This window comes from Tupaia chinensis, unplaced genomic scaffold (genome assembly GCF_000334495.1).
Source record: "Tupaia chinensis unplaced genomic scaffold, TupChi_1.0 Scaffold139491_1, whole genome shotgun sequence".
NCBI classification, from domain to species: domain Eukaryota; kingdom Metazoa; phylum Chordata; class Mammalia; order Scandentia; family Tupaiidae; genus Tupaia; species Tupaia belangeri.
The window spans coordinates 1,130,976-1,146,378 of NW_006199376.1; the positions used below are offsets into that span (position 1 = coordinate 1,130,976).

General features: G+C 45.1%; 1 protein-coding gene across 2 annotated transcripts in view; it reads right to left on the reverse strand.

Annotated features, from left to right (window-relative positions):
• Positions 1-12,476: 12,476 nt before the first annotated feature.
• RRP8 (ribosomal RNA processing 8) overlaps positions 12,477-15,403 on the reverse strand; it is a 4,438-nt gene continuing 1,511 nt past the window's right edge. Inside the window, exons 2-7 of one of the 2 annotated variants that reach the window (XM_014593045.2) lie at positions 14,389-14,746; positions 13,717-14,167; positions 13,489-13,618; positions 13,219-13,325; positions 13,016-13,112; positions 12,477-12,682 (exon numbers count right to left, since the gene is read on the reverse strand). In XM_014593045.2, the coding sequence (XP_014448531.1) occupies positions 12,551-12,682; positions 13,016-13,112; positions 13,219-13,325; positions 13,489-13,618; positions 13,717-14,167; positions 14,389-14,746 (1,275 nt within the window). In that variant the 3' untranslated portion in view covers positions 12,477-12,550. Of the gene's footprint in view, positions 12,799-13,015; positions 13,113-13,218; positions 13,326-13,488; positions 13,619-13,716; positions 14,168-14,388; positions 14,747-15,403 lie in introns of both variants that reach the window. The other variant, XM_006161991.3, reaches the window with a different exon arrangement.

The following is a 15,403-nucleotide window of genomic DNA, read 5'->3' on the forward strand; positions in this document are numbered from 1 at the left end:
ACAAGTTCTCTTGTTGCCCCTGGGCACCAAAGTTTAGCAGGCACAACTGAGTTCCCTCACTGGAATGCTAGGCCTCGGCTACATGGGGGAAGGAAATGTGAACAGAAGAATGTATTGAGCACCACTCTTCACAACCTCTTCACAAACCTAACTCAGCAGTGACTGTTGTGTGACTGATGTCCCTTAACAAAAGGCTGAGCAGAGATAAAACTCTCACTTTCCTCAGAAGCCCCAGGGAGGGACACACAGTCCTGACAGCTAAAACAGACAAGACCGCAAACTCATCAGCTCTGGAAACAAGAGTGGACAGAATGCCCAGGAATGGAACTGGGCCAACCATACCCACAAGATTCCAACTTGTGCACATCTAAGAACCATTGATAGATGGGGAACCCCTTCTTTCTTACATCAAAAAGTCATAAAATCCTTCCTTTCTATATCCAGGAGCCACTTTATGGAGGAGCAGAGGTAGAATGGGAGGAATCTGAAATGTCGAGCATTTATTTCAAATAGAAACCTAGAGACTGAACCAAATTTATTTCTAGCTCAAGGTTGAATTTCTCCTCATCCTCTCCAGCATTTGGCACTGTCATGTATTTTACTTTTTAGACCACACAATAGGTATGTTGAGGTATCTCATTATGGTTTTAACTTGCATCTTTCTAGTAATTATGTTGAATTTATTTTCACTTATTTACCATCTATGTCTTCTTTAATGTAATGTTTTCGTGTCATTCACCCAAGTTCTAATTGGGTTGTTTGCCTTTTTACTGTTGAATTTTGAGTGTTCTCTATGTATTTTAGCTATTAGTCCAGTTAGATATGTAGTTTGCAAATATTTCTTCCAGTCTGCACCTTGTTTTTTTACCCTCTTAAAAAGGTCTTTCACAGAAGGAAAAAAAAATTTTTTTAATGTTAAAGTGTATTTATTTTTTTCTTTCATGAGTGAGAGAGACAGCACCCTCCAAGGGGCTCTTAACATTAAGGTCCATCTCCACCCTCAGGCTGCCCCAGATCATGAGCATCCTGTACCTGGCATACCCAAGGAGAAGCCCAGACCCAAACTCGAATGTTAGTCAGCCTTGCAGAGCAGCAGGTTTTACTGCTGTGCCACTGACTAGCTTTCAAGTCTTGTATTTTGATGAAGTCCAGTTCATGAATTTTTCCTTTTATTGGCGTGTTTTTTGGTCAAATTTGTAGGCCAGCTCTTAGCTGAATGATTAAGGGAGCTAGATTCCACATGGTCAACCTGGTCCCAGCAGCCTAAAAATCATGCTTGACATATGTACATGCATGTCTCAAATCCTGACAGGATGGAGAAATGGAGAAGGGATTACAATTTAACCACACCCCCTGGGAGGGTGTGTGTTCTCCCTCTTTCTCTCTGGTGAGTACACATGCTTTCTGGCAATTTAAAAATAATCCTTTGCCAGACTCCAGATATCAAAGATGTTCTGTTTCTTTTCTAATGGTTTTATAGTTTCACATTGAAGTCCATGATCCATTTTGAGTTAATTTTTGTATAAGGTGTGTGACTAAGTCAAGATTCTTTTTTTAGCCTGTGGATGTTCAATTTCTGCAGATTATGATGGCAACGAATTCTTTTTCTCTTCTTTTTTCCACCTCAAAATGTCATTTTGTTTTATGTAGTTTGAATCCAGGCAACTAAACTGCCTGCATATAGAATTCTTGTTTGACATCTTTTTTCCTTTTTAAGTCCTTTGTATACACCATTCCAATGTTGTCTGTCCTCAATTGTTTTGATAAGCCAGCTTTTAATCATATCCTTGTTCCCTGTTTCTTTCTCTATACATATTTTCAATGTTTTTCTTTTATCTTTGACTTTCGGCAATTTGATTATGACATTACTAGGCGTGGTCTCCCTTTGTATTTATTTTGCTTGGGATTCATATTCTTGAATCAAGTCCATGTTTTTCAAGAATAGTGATACTTTGGCTTATATATTCAAATATTTTCCTTTCTCTTTCCTTTTTTTTTTATTTTTAATAAATGCCAGAGGGTGGAACAGTCACTTAGTGCAGCAATTAAACCTTGTGCATAGAGGGCCAGATCCCACTAGGCTGACTGCAGTTTGAATCCCAGTCCCAGTGGCTTGAAAAACACACTGGGTACATGTGCATGTGTGCCCAAATCCTGACAGAATGGAGAAATGGAGGAAGAAGGATTGCCATGTGAGTAGGCTGGGTTGTGCTTTCACTTTCTCTCTTTCTCTCTGCCTCCTCTGGCAACAAAAAAAGTCAGAGGGCATGTGTGTGCACATGAGAAAGTACCCCCTCAGTGGGGCCCGTTATGCCACAATCCTTTTTCCACCAATTCTCCATACTTCCAGGATCTCAGTCATGCGTGCCATTCAGCAGCCTAACCGCTGTACCACAGGCTGCCCACAGGTACTTATTTAAGAAAAACGTTTATAGGGACTAGCAGATGGAGTAATGGTTATGTCACTGGACTTCCACCCACATGGCTGCCTTGTTTCAAGTCCCATACCTGGAGGCTTGAAACATGCCAGGCACGTGTGTGTGCATGCCCAAAATCCTGAGAAAAGACTGGAAAGGAAGGGACTACGGTGTGGCTATGCCCCTTGGGGGTGATTTCTCACTGTCTCTCTGTCTCACGCTCTCTCCAGTGAGCACACATGGCCTATAGCAAAAATGTCTCTAAAAAAAAATTTATGGGGCCAACAGATGGTGTGGGTAAGGTGCTCGATTCCCACATGGCCAACTGCAGTTTGAGTTCCAGACCTGGTGGCTTGGTTTCTCACTCTCTCTCTCTCTCTGGTGAGTGCATATATCTCATAGCAAATTAAAATAATAATAATAATAATAATAATGGGATATGATGGATAGTTCTTAAAAAGGAAATATTTATTAAAAAAAACTTAAGAATTTGTGTATGTGTATATTAGCAAGGATTTGGGGATAATCTAAACATTCTTAACTATAGAAATGGCTATGTTAAATGTCCTAAATGTCCACTGGAATACTAAATATATATCTGATATCACTCATTCACTCAGTTATTTATTAAATGCCAACCATGTAACAAATATGTACCATATCCTAAAGATACAGCACTGAATAAAACAAGTCAAGTCCCTAATCTCCCAGATTTTACATTAGTGTGACGTTACATAAAATAATCATATAAACAAATAAATATGCAATAAAAGGGTTCTAATAAATTTTTTGAAGAAAAATTAATGGGGCTGGTCCTGTGGCCTCCTGGTTAAGGGAGGCAGATCCGAAATGGCTGACAATAGTTTTAATCTCAGCCCTGACACCTTGAAAAACATGCTGAGTCCATGGGCAGGCATACCCCAAATCCTGGCAGGATGGAGAAATGAAGGAGAAGGAATTGAGGTGTAACCACACCCCACTGGGGGTGTTTTTTCCTTCTCTCTCTTTCTCTCTGGCAAATGCACGTTCTCCATTTTGCTTTCTCAAACTTGGGGTATTATCTGGTTTCTGCAGTTATTAATTTTTTAATTACATCAGCATTTTCCTACTCCTTCAGCCTCTTACCAATTATCTGTATTAAATGTCTTCTTGTTGAAATACTTGGTATGGTTTCCATTTTCTGACTGGATCCTGACTGACTGACTCAGACAGATATTAAAAACAGCTGAGAATGTAAAAAAAGGTAAGAAATACGACAAGATTTGCAGACAATATTCAGTATAAATAAAGCACATACACAAAAGAACAACTTGCATTTTACAAGAATATCTGCATAAGAGGATGTTAAATGACAGTTTTTTGGTCGTCCAAGATCTTTAGATAACACATCAAAACTAAGGACAAGAAGTAACAGGTACTAATACCTTTTAAATAAAGACCTAGGTATATCCAACAGGATTTACTCTAATATAGTATATTTGATCCAGAGACCACCACCTTTCCTGTTTTTTATGAGATTGGAAATTAAAGATTCATTGATGAGAGGCGATCAAGTGGCACAGTGGTTAAGATGGCTGGACCTCATGTGGTTTGAGTCTCAGATCAAGTGGCTTGAAAGACAAGCTGAGCACATGTTGTGTGCATGCCCAAATCCCTGAGAATGGAGGAGGGAGGGCAATCTAGCCATCCCCCCCAGGGGGGTGACCTCTCACTTTCCTTCTCTCTCTCTCTCTCTCTCTCCACTGAGCATTTATTCTCTCTCTCTCTGTCTCTCTCCATTGAGGATTTATACCCTATAGCAAAATTTAAAAAAAAAAAAAGAAAAAAAGATTCATTGATGAGAATCTAGGAATAGAAAGGAGTAGAATGCTTTCCTCCATCCTAAAATAAACAAGGGGGTCTCCCATAGAACCATTTATAGATATTTATTGTTCCAATAGGAGGGAGAGTTACTACATTCACTAGGTATTACAATTCTCCAGCTAGAGACTAGCTATGAAACTTACAGCCCATCTCCACGTGGTCACTGGAGTAGAGTCTGGGACAGAAGGCTCTTGGCAGAATGTAACATGAAATGAATAGAGACTGGCACTTCTCACGTGACTGAGGAGAGAAGGGTCAGCTGCTGGCTGGGCTGCACGTCTGCTGTTGGGCAGGAACAAATATGCAGGAATTTCCCATGGGTTCTTTGAAAGGTAACCAGTCTCGGGGACTTGTCGGAATCTTTCCCAGGAGGGCTGCCTGCTAGGATGACACACTTTAGCACTGGGAGGGTGTGGCCAGAATGTCAGGGTCAGGAACTATGTAGAGTGCTTACGTCACAAGAAAGCAACCAAAATCACTCGGTGCACAAGTCTACTCTGGAGCCTGGATACCTCACAAGAGCCACATTTAAATGCTTGTCTTGGTAGAACACATTAATCACGTTGGTCTTTCTTCCCCTAATACATGCCCCCCCCCCATTCCAATTCCAGGATAAATAGAAGTGAAAATGAGCAAAAGGAATAGACCATGCTTCCCGACACCACTGAGCTTGAGAGCAGCTCTGAAATGGATGAGATGCTGACAGGTCGCTGAGAATTGTGAAGGGACAGGGAAGAGAAATATATCTTACATTGGTCTCAGTTATGTTACAGGAAATAATGGAAGATATTTACACCAGAATAACAACAACTTAGAAGAACCTTTCAAGTGAAGCCAGAGAGGGGCTGTGGAAATTACTGGGACTAACAGTAAATACCCTGCTTCACCAAGAATACACCTGCAACCAAGAGAATCAAGAGACCAAGAGAACAGAAACCTCATTCCTAACATCCTTGGGCTCCTGAACCAACACCAAGTCACCTGCCTTCAGTTTTCTTGCCTTATAAAAAAAAGTAATAATCTGCTTAAGGCATTCTTTAAGTGGGATCGTTTTTTTTTTTTAAACAAATAAGATGACTGATAACATTAATAGCTCACTTCTTGTGAGCATTTTCCCACAATTTTAGATTCCTGAGACATGTAGAAAGTGCTGACCAGCACCTGGTAAGACAATGTCTGAAGCTCCTTGAAGGAAAACAAGGGTTTTTCTTTTCTTTCCCAAGATTTTTGCTATAGGGTGCGTGTGCTTGCTGGCGAGACAGAGAGAGAGACAGAAAGCCAGAAATCACCCCCAGGGAGGATGACCACACTGCAATCCCTTCTCCTCCAGTCTCCTCTTGGGAGCTTAGAAACAAATGTACATGTGCCCAGTGTGAGGTATTTATTTTTTTTAGAGATTTTTTGCTATAAGGTGCATGCGCTTGCCAGAGAGACAGAAACCAAGAAATCACTCCCCAGGGGATTTGGCCACACTGCAATCCCTTCTTCTCCATTCTCCTCTCTGGATCTTGGGCACATACACACGTACAGCCTGAGGTTTAAGCCACCAAGTCCAGGACTCGAACCTCAGTCAACTATGTGGGAGTCCAGCGATGTAACCATTATGCCATCTGCTGGTCCCCTAAGAGTTTCTTTTATGGTCAACTATAAGGTGGATAGGATGCCCATAGAAGATGCATTCAAGTTATATAATGGTAATTGTAACATCCTCCAAACCTCCTAGCTTAAAGCAATAGATGTTTGTTTCTTATTCAAAGTCCAGTGTAGATGTTTTTGTTAAGAAGCTGTTCTCCAAGTAGTGACTTGGTTATCCAGACTTCTAAGCTATGACTCCATCACCTTACAAACATGTATTTCAAGATCACCTTGGTAGGTAGAGTGGAAGAATACAGAAAAGGCTCATCAATCCTTTCACTGCCTTGGTCTGATACTGAAACATTGTCTACTCATCACTTTCCATTGATGAGAGCTACTCACATAGCCCCACCTAAATGCATGGAGCTGGGAAACAAAGTTAACCTGTGTCCACAAAAAGGACATTTTGCTGGTACCTGGCCCGCTTCTTCCACAGAAGTGATGTTAGTATGAAGATCTGGAAGACAAAACGAGCTCATGAGGCAAAGACTATTCTAGAAAGATGAAGCAGCATTATGTGAAGACCCTTAAGAAATGGCTTAGATGGGACCAGCAGTTAGCATAATGGCTATGTTGCTGGACTCCCACGTAGTCAACGGTGGTTCGAGTCCCGGACCCATTGGCTTAAACTCATGCCGGACACATGTGCATGCGTGTGTGCCCAGGATCCCGAGAGGAGAATGGAGAAGGGATTGCGGCGTGGCCACCTCCCCCCCCATCCCCCCGCCCTCGCCAGGGGATGATTTCTCGCTTTCTGTCTCTGTCTTTCTGGGACACGCACACACCCTATAGTAAAAAAAATAAAATAAAAAGAAATGGCTTGGAACTTTTGAGAAATGAAGCCTGTGTGGCTGAAGTCTTGTGAGCGGGGAGGAGTGGGTTAAGTTGCAGTTGGAGATGGAGGCTTGCACAAAATCACACAGCTCCAAGGGTTTGTCTTTTGTTCTCAGGGCTAGGAGAATCCATTGCAGGATTTCAAGCAGAGAAGTGACATAATCTAATTTACATTTTAAAAAGATCATTAGCTGTGTGGAAAATGAATTGCTTTGGGACAGGAGCACAAGCAATTAAACCTTTTAGACACTTAGTGCAGGAGCCCAGTGTCCTAGAACCAGGTGGTCAGACGTCCTCTGGGAAGGACAACCTGGGGATGCACAGCTCTCATTACTGGTCTCTGTGAAAAGCTGTACAGGGTTCTGTGTAATCACAAAAAGAGTGGAGCTGAGTTGTGCCTCTGCCAAGATCATGTTGTTTCTTTTCTGTGTTCCCTCAGGACTGCATTACAGGAACAAAAGCCAAAGTGCACCAATAACTGCAGAAGCAGCCTGTCTACTTGGAGGCCGCTGAAGGGGATGTTGAACAGGCACAATGCACAGCCTGTTACCCAAACCCAACTTTATTCATTGTGGGGTATTCTTTCCCTGCTGTGAAAAAGCAGGTCTGTGACATTCTTAGTTAATAGAGTCCTATGATCATTTAAGGCACAAAATCTCGATTAAGTAATTAGAATGCCTAGTTCTGTGTAACAATAATCCCATTGTAGCTTTAGATCTCTACCCCACACCTGTCCCAGCTCTGCCCCACCTGAGCCAAGAAGGCTACACTGGAGAAGGGAGGAGTGATCAGATACAGCTCAGATAACTCTTAACTCTCCTCGCCATGCAGTTGCCACTGTTGGCTCTGGATCCAAGAGCTGAAGAGAGTTAGGTAGATAAAACAATTTGACTAGACCAGCACTCTGTACCCTATGGGGTCAGCAGACACTTTAAAAAGGGGGAATCCTTGCTGTCCCCTCCCTTGACCTGGAAGATGCAGCTCTATTGTGGGTGGCTCCCGTCACTCCTTTGTCAACCAACATCGCCCACTCCTAGCTTGTCTGTGCTGAGGACTTCCAGCTTCTTTAGATGATCCTACTGGATGGCCCGTATCTCCCTCTGCTGTATGGTGTGCAGTGGAGCTGCCCATCACACTTGCCAGGACCAATTCTGAAAACGTGGACCAATACTAAAGCAGCAATATTCCCCTGGGCCCCCCACCAGAACAGAGACCTTTTGTTTGCCCTCAACGTTTTCAGGGCAGGAGATGGATTCCAAGCTCACCATTCCTCAACTGTAGGAATACATACCTCTTACTTCTTGAATGATCCCTGTAGACTTCTCAACTACATTTGAGGTAATAGGGTACTCCCCCCCACAGACATACAAAGAGGGGGTTGGGTTCTTAAAGCTCACTGAACAAAGTCTCAGAATGACGAGCTCTCTGCAAAACAATACTACCCACCCTCCTACCCACCCCATCCCACCCCTTCACATCCTCTTTATGATCTCGAACCTCAAGTGAGCCATTAATGCTGACAGCAATACCATGCTTCCCTGATTTACTGACTTTCTTTCTCTCCCCTATTCTCCTCACCTCAAAAATCCCAACCTCCTCACCCTCGTCCTCACTGTTCAATGATAAATTTACTTCCTCGCTCACTAAAAAATTCAAAGCAACAGAAAAGAACTCCCGGGACCCTATACTCATTTATTGTATCAAAAGTTCTGGAAGAGGGCTTGGAAATCTGCATTAGAAGAAAACTTCAGGTGTCTCTAATATACCCTGAAGTTAGAGAGCAACCACTTCCCAGTCCAGCTTACCTCCTACTGTTCTCGCCCCTCCTTCATCTAGCAACACTGGTCTCGCTATTCCCTAAACCCTGGACATACTGTTACTTCTTAAGGAAACAGACATTGTTCCGTCTCCAGTCTAGGATCTCAACACTGAAGCCTAGGCACAGGTTTGAACAAGAGCTTGTCCTGAAATTGATGGAGCAGAGAGGATCCAGATCAGGCTGTCTAATTGGAGTCACTAGTAGGAGTGAAGCAGAGGTCCCAAGGGAGAGCCTGGGGCCTGAGTCAGATCCAGAAAAATGTTTACTCAGGTGGCTGGAGTCAAAATAGGCAAATCTCAGCTGTCCTGCTGAGCACAGTAAGGAAACAGAGAAGATTAATCAAAATTAAGGAATGCAAATAACATTTGGGAAGGAACACGAATGTGGAACTCTAAAAGGGATTATGTCTGTGAAATACTCTGCTTCTCCAACTCATTCCCTGGACTTGTGGTCCACCTTAACCAGGTATCCCAGGAAGTTGTTTCATGGAGCTGCCACAATGTCAGGTCTCCCAGTACACCCTGGTGAATCCTGACTGGCTGGAGGACTACCAGGACAACCCCTTACCAGCCTCACAGCACCTCCAACATTGAAGTTCTCCAGCAGGCTCTGTAAGTCATGTTTTAAATTTCTCGCCACCTCGCCCCACCCCTCTGCAGATCTTCTGGATCCTCTCCCTTGAGAGCTGGCATTTGTTCCGCTGCCAGCTTCTGCCATCATCCCGAAGAACTTCAAAGTTCATGCAGACAGCCCCTTTTCACAACATCTGAACCCTCAGTCCATTAACCAACTTCCAGGCACTTACCCCTGTGGCCACATCCTAGACTGTGCTATCACTGGAGTTGCTCTGCTTCCAGAATTAGTAATTCAAGCATTCCAGTCTCTGACCACAGCCTCCCATCCTACTGGGCCACTTGGGAATTACTCCCAGTACAAGGGTGTATTCCTATCTGCACTCTACCTGTCCCACAAATTCCACAGTCCAGCATCGCCATCACCTACTTGCTAATGGCCTGAAACTCCTTCGTTCACTGTCCTTTTGTTTTAGCTATATAAAGTGAATTCTTGACGGTCCATTAATACTCACATCTTGGGGCCAGCAGAGATTAAAGTGCTAGATCCCACATAGCCAAATGTGCAGTTCAAGTCCTGGAGTGGGGGGCTTGAGAATTATGCAGACCCATGAGTGTGTGTGTGTATGTGTGTGCCCCAAATCCCAAGAGAATGGGGAAGGGACTGCAGTGTGGCCACTCCCTGGGTGACAGATATCTGTCTTTGATGAGTGCATACACTCTTAAAGAAGAAAATATTCGCCTCTTCTTCAGTTACATTTAAATTCCTGAGCAAGTAGATATAACCACACTATAGGCTTGACTGATATAACAATATATTCAACAATAATAAAACTACAAATTCAAACAGGCCTTCAACATTACTCAGCAGTCTTTACCCAACTGCAATGTGATTTCTCATTCATCAAAAGAAGCTTCTTGACAGTGTTTGACAGCCAACTGGCCCATTCCTCCAGGACTTAAAGACAAAACAAAACAAACCACACCACTCTCTTAATTTTATTCATCTTTCTCTGGCTCAACCTTTCCATCCGGCCACCTTTACTGGTTCATTTTCCTTTACCTATCCATTAATGCTCTTCATCATGACTTTAATTACCATCTAACAGCTGCTGAGTGCCAAATCCTTAGTCCGAATCTCACACATGTCCCACTTCCAAATGAACATCTAACGAGCACCTAAGACCCAACACTTTAACTAGCATCACGAGCCCACCCAGTTGCTCAAACCAGAAAGGGACTGACTACAGATTCCCTTCTCCCTATCCTCACCAGTCATAACTAATGGAGTTCTCCCATTTGCCTACCTTTTCCGCCATCAGAAGGCCATATTACCCTCATTCTGTGCTCTGAAACTTGGTTTCTGCAACGCCTCTGCTTTCATCAAGGCCATTCAACTGGACCCAGTCATTCCTTATCCTTCCCTAGGTAAACAAGTGCATTGGCTGTATCTCAAGGGATAAGGTTTGAGAATACAAAGATGCAGCCAAGAGCACAAAGCAACCACAACCACATTGAATGCTGAAGTAGCACTCTTCATGTCACACTTTGAGAGCCCAGATGAAGAGAAGGGAGTAGGAATACCTAAGCTGCTTGAAAAGATAAGTAAACTTTGCCAGTCAGTCGAGGATCTAGCAGAGAACAGCACTGTGCCAAGGAACTCTGGTGTCTGCTGAATGCTTCACAGTTCAGCCTCCAGATATGCCCTCTAGGCTACAACCTGCTTTAAGACCCCCATCACTTACTGGGAGCACCCAACTGGCTTAGAACCCTGGGACCTATGTCCTCACTGCGTGCCCTGTCAAGATTTGTTCTTGGAACAGATAGAAAGGCTCTATCTCTATACATGAGTCCACAACAACTTTCTGCAGGAGGCCCAGGAACTCTCATCCCAGCTTGTTTCACCCCAGTACTAGATCTCGTCTATAGCTTTCTCAGGGCATGCTAACCAGGGCCCACTGCACAGCAGAAATAATGGGCAGACCTTCTGCCAATGAGCTGCCCAATCCCTCACCCTCAAATGGCATCAACTATTGTTTATGAACAGAGACCCAAACTCCCTCACTGCCCATCTCCAAGAACTCCCAGAATCCACAAAGAATCTCTGACCAGCCTATGAAATGAGCCTGTTGAAAATTCTGTTCTAGAGCTCTCCCAAAGTCTATTGCAATCAACAAACCCATTCTTTACCCCTTCTCCAATCTGGTTTGGGAAAGGTCTTCAGCTTACTTAGCACGACCTATGTTCCTAGCCTTGGATATAGCTTTCCTAAGTTAACCCACACAGTGACATGTAAGAAAGAAATACTAATGTGGCCAGCAGGTGGCGTGGTGGTTAAGGGCAGTGGACTCCTACATGGTCAATCACAGTTCAAGTCCTAGACCTGGCAGCTTGCCTTCTTTATTTCTCTCTCTGTGTCCTTCTCTGGTCAAATTAAAATAAATAAAATGAATGAATGAATAAATAACATTCAGTAAAATAATCCTTTAAAAAAAAGGGGGAGGGGGGACCAGCAGTTAACATAATGGCTATGTCTCTAGACTCCCATGTAGCTCACTGTGGTTCAAGTCCTGGACCTGGTAGCTTAAACTCACGCTGGGCGCGTGTGCGTGCATGCCCAAGATCCCAAGAGGAGAATGGAGGAGAAGGGATTGCAGCGTGGCCATCCCCCCCTGGGGGACAATTTCTCACTTTCTGTCTGTCTCTCTCTGTTTTTGTAGCGAGCACACATGCCCTATAGCAAAAACCTCTCCAAAAAAAAAAAAAAAAAGAACAAAATACTACCATTTTTCTATAGTGGAATGTGATAATTGGAGACTAAATGATTCCCAGCTCTATGGAGCAACAGAATTTGAATCCAGGTCTCCCTGGTTCCAAAGCCTATGCTCTCAGCCATATACACACAAGAGCTCTAAGAGATAACATGTGTTGGGAATGGTTTAGGGCATCAGTTCCAAGAATGGAAATGAGGACAGAAAAGAAAGACAGACCACTGTAAGTGAGCAGTACAGGGACATCCAGTCTTGACCTGGTAGCTCAGACTGATGAGTTGAGCCAGGATATGAGTCACTCCAGAGATAAGAAGCAACAGCTGCTTCTCTGCAGCCCTGACGGCCTGGCAGACTGAGGCTGAAGGAGCAGAAGCCATGGGTGAGCAGAGGAAGCTGTTCTGCAGACAGATCTAAGGAGGGCAGAATGGAGATGCAGGATGGCAAGCCCATGTGGCTCCTGAGAGATACAGAGATCTTTTGGATTACAAACCATCTATCAATAGACTTCATGATAGCTAAGGCGATCCATGAGCCCCTGTATCCCCATGTTCTCACAAAAAACTACTTGTAGCCCAGGTGACTTTATGCTTCCTGTAACCAAGAAGGCTCCATCAGAACAGAGTTAAGCCAAGGGTTTCATCACGCTTTGTTCTTGGGCAGACAGAAGGTGGTACCAAGTCCTGGCTCATAGTCAGGCTGGATACAGTCTTCAGTATTCTCAGCCTGGTGTTTCAGTCCTGCTTTGTCTTTCCAGGGAAGTCCAGAGGTCACCTGCGCTTGTAGAGACACGGCTGAAGTTTTAGACCTGAGAGTTGAGCCTTTGGCCCTACCCGAGGGGGCCCAGTCTTTTGAAAATCAAACAAGAAGAAGTGGCTGTTGGTCAAGTCCTAGGGCAGAAAAGACTCAGTGAGCTCCAAATCCTCCAAATTCTTTAAAACATCTCTCCCCTATCTTGTCCATTCAGAAAGCATTCCAGAACTCTCTCCTGGAGCTGTGCTTTCAGGGAACAAAACTGTTCCTGTGCCTATATCCTCCTTCCTGAACACCACTGCCCTGAAAAGGGCCACGTGAGAGACAAAAATGGGACCCTCTTGGAGTCCTCACCTTAGAGATGATCTTGAAGCCCAGCTTGGCCACAGCTCCCAGAAAGGTCCGAACGTCCTCAAAGCGGCTGCTGACCTCAGCAATCTTCAGGAGACCCCTGAGAAAGAGAGAGTCCTATGTAAAGACAGAAATGCGCACGCACATACACACACACACACACACACACACACACATGCATGCATTTGGGTCTCGAGGATTCCTACCCTGGTTTCAGCACTCGATTTGCCTCCTCTAGGAAGTCCCTGATGTTGGTTCCCATCAGAGAAAGGCAAAACACCGCCACATCCACAGACTCATCTTCCAAAGGCACCTGTGGAGAGCTGGAGCTTTGTATGAGGCACACAGTGTCAGGAGGAGAAAACCAGCACTGAGTGCTAGGGTTGGACACCAAAACAGGGGTTGGGGGGAAGGAAGGGTTAAAGAGCACGTGGAAGCTGGGTTAAGAGTACAAGCCTGACACTAGAAGGACTTACCTGAGCCATGTCACACACAGTGACCCTGGGGTCCAGAGAGGCCAAGTCGAAGCAGTGCACAGGGTTCCGAATACTTGAAGCCAGGCGGCAATCCCCACAGCCAAAGTCAGCCACCACGAGAGACGCTGGCCTAGGAGGGAAAGGGAGGGGTCTGGTCTGAGCACCCTGGTCTGATCTGAGCCCAGGACTGACCCACATTGTTTCTCACAGTGCCCAACTCCCATTCACCGCTGGCGAAGATCCCTGGCAATGCGGTCCACTGGCTGTAGTGGCCACTTCTTTACTTGACTCTGGAAGCCGCGGTGGTAGAGAAGAAAAGCCTCAGGGTCTTCCTGGAAGAGACGCTGTGCAGCACTGCTGGGTCCCAAGTACAGCTGTTCGTTAAGGTAGCGAAATCGGGCACCATCTAGTCGCTGTGCCATTCGGGCTCGCAGAGCTCCAGCGCGCGCCTCATGGCTGTCAGGCTTGGGAACAGGAGGTACTTCTGTCTCCCCTGTGGGGGCTTTGGCTAGAACCTGGTCTGGTCCCTGAGGCGGCCGAAACTTGTTCTTCTGTTTCCGCTTGTTTTTCTGCCGGTTCCTCCACTGCTTGCGGCTCAAGGTATGGGGTGGTTTAGGAGTAGATTCAGGGTTTGGTTTGGATGCATCATTTGTAGCATTGCTCTTCTGCGCTTTGGGACCTACAAGGAGGGAGATGGGAAGGAATATTTGGGGCAAAATGCTAGAAATTCAGACATCTGGCAAGCTTTCCTGGCCACACCCCTGTTCTCGAGACAGAAACTCTGACCTAAAGAAAAGTACTTCTTATTGCCTAACCCCAATCCTAACAATGGCAGGCGACCTGTCATACACAGAATTAGCTGACTCCCTTTCCATCCCACATACACACATGCAGCAGTACCTGTATGGTCAACATTTTCCAGGTGCACAGCTGGGTTTGAAGGGGCCTGTTTCTGGCACTTTCTCTTTCTTCTCTCTTTAGCAGAGTCACTGCCAACAGCGCATCTGTGGCTCTTTTCCCTTTCCACATCTTCTTCCTCAGAGTCACTGCAAAATGATTCCTGTTTCTGACATTTTTTCTTCCTTTTCTTCCCTATTACAGCACAGGCACTGGCAAACGAGGACTTTTTGTGGAGTTTCTTCTTTCTTTCCACTTCTTCCTCCTCGGAGTCACTGCCAGGTAAGCTAGGGGTTTGCTGGGAAAGAGATGCTGCCTCCAGGGTCCGTAACGTGGCCAAGAGTTGACGGTACTTGGGGCCCTGGTGGGGAACAAGGGATGAGAGCAGGGGTGAAGCGAACGGATGAGGCCTGGAGAATGAGAAGAGATGGATGGGAACCTGATTCAGATACTGGCAGAGGCAACTGGATTATTTCCAGTTGACTTAACTAGCTTATGGTGAAACCTGCCAGACCTAAAAGAACTTCCAGGCCACCATCCCAACCTTTGAGAAGCTGGAGAGCAGAAAACCCACCTACCAGCTACTTTCTTTAATATGCAATGAAAGATTCCCCTGAGGAATGTGCAAACTAGCCTAGAGCCAGAGGTGAGGCATTCCAACCCTCAACCTCAGGGTTTTGCCTCCAGTTGGTATCTCTTGATAGGCGGTCAGGAGAGAGATTTCTGAACAGGAGAGGCAAGATCACGTGTGTTCATGAAACGTGTCTGTAGCTGCAGTGTATAGAAGTGAAGGGGGAAAGCTGCAGAGAGGCCAGTGGCCTGGATTAAAGCGTTCTGAGGGAATGAAAAGGGAACACAACAGGCAGATCCCATTTGGAGACCCAGACAGGGGCAGGAAAAGCCTCTATGGAAGCACAGCAGCACTCACATCTGCAGAGGGTCAAAGGAGGTCTGACCTACTGGGTGTTCTGGGCCAGGAACTTACCTGGAAGTTTTCGGTTTGCCCCTCCTCCCCCTC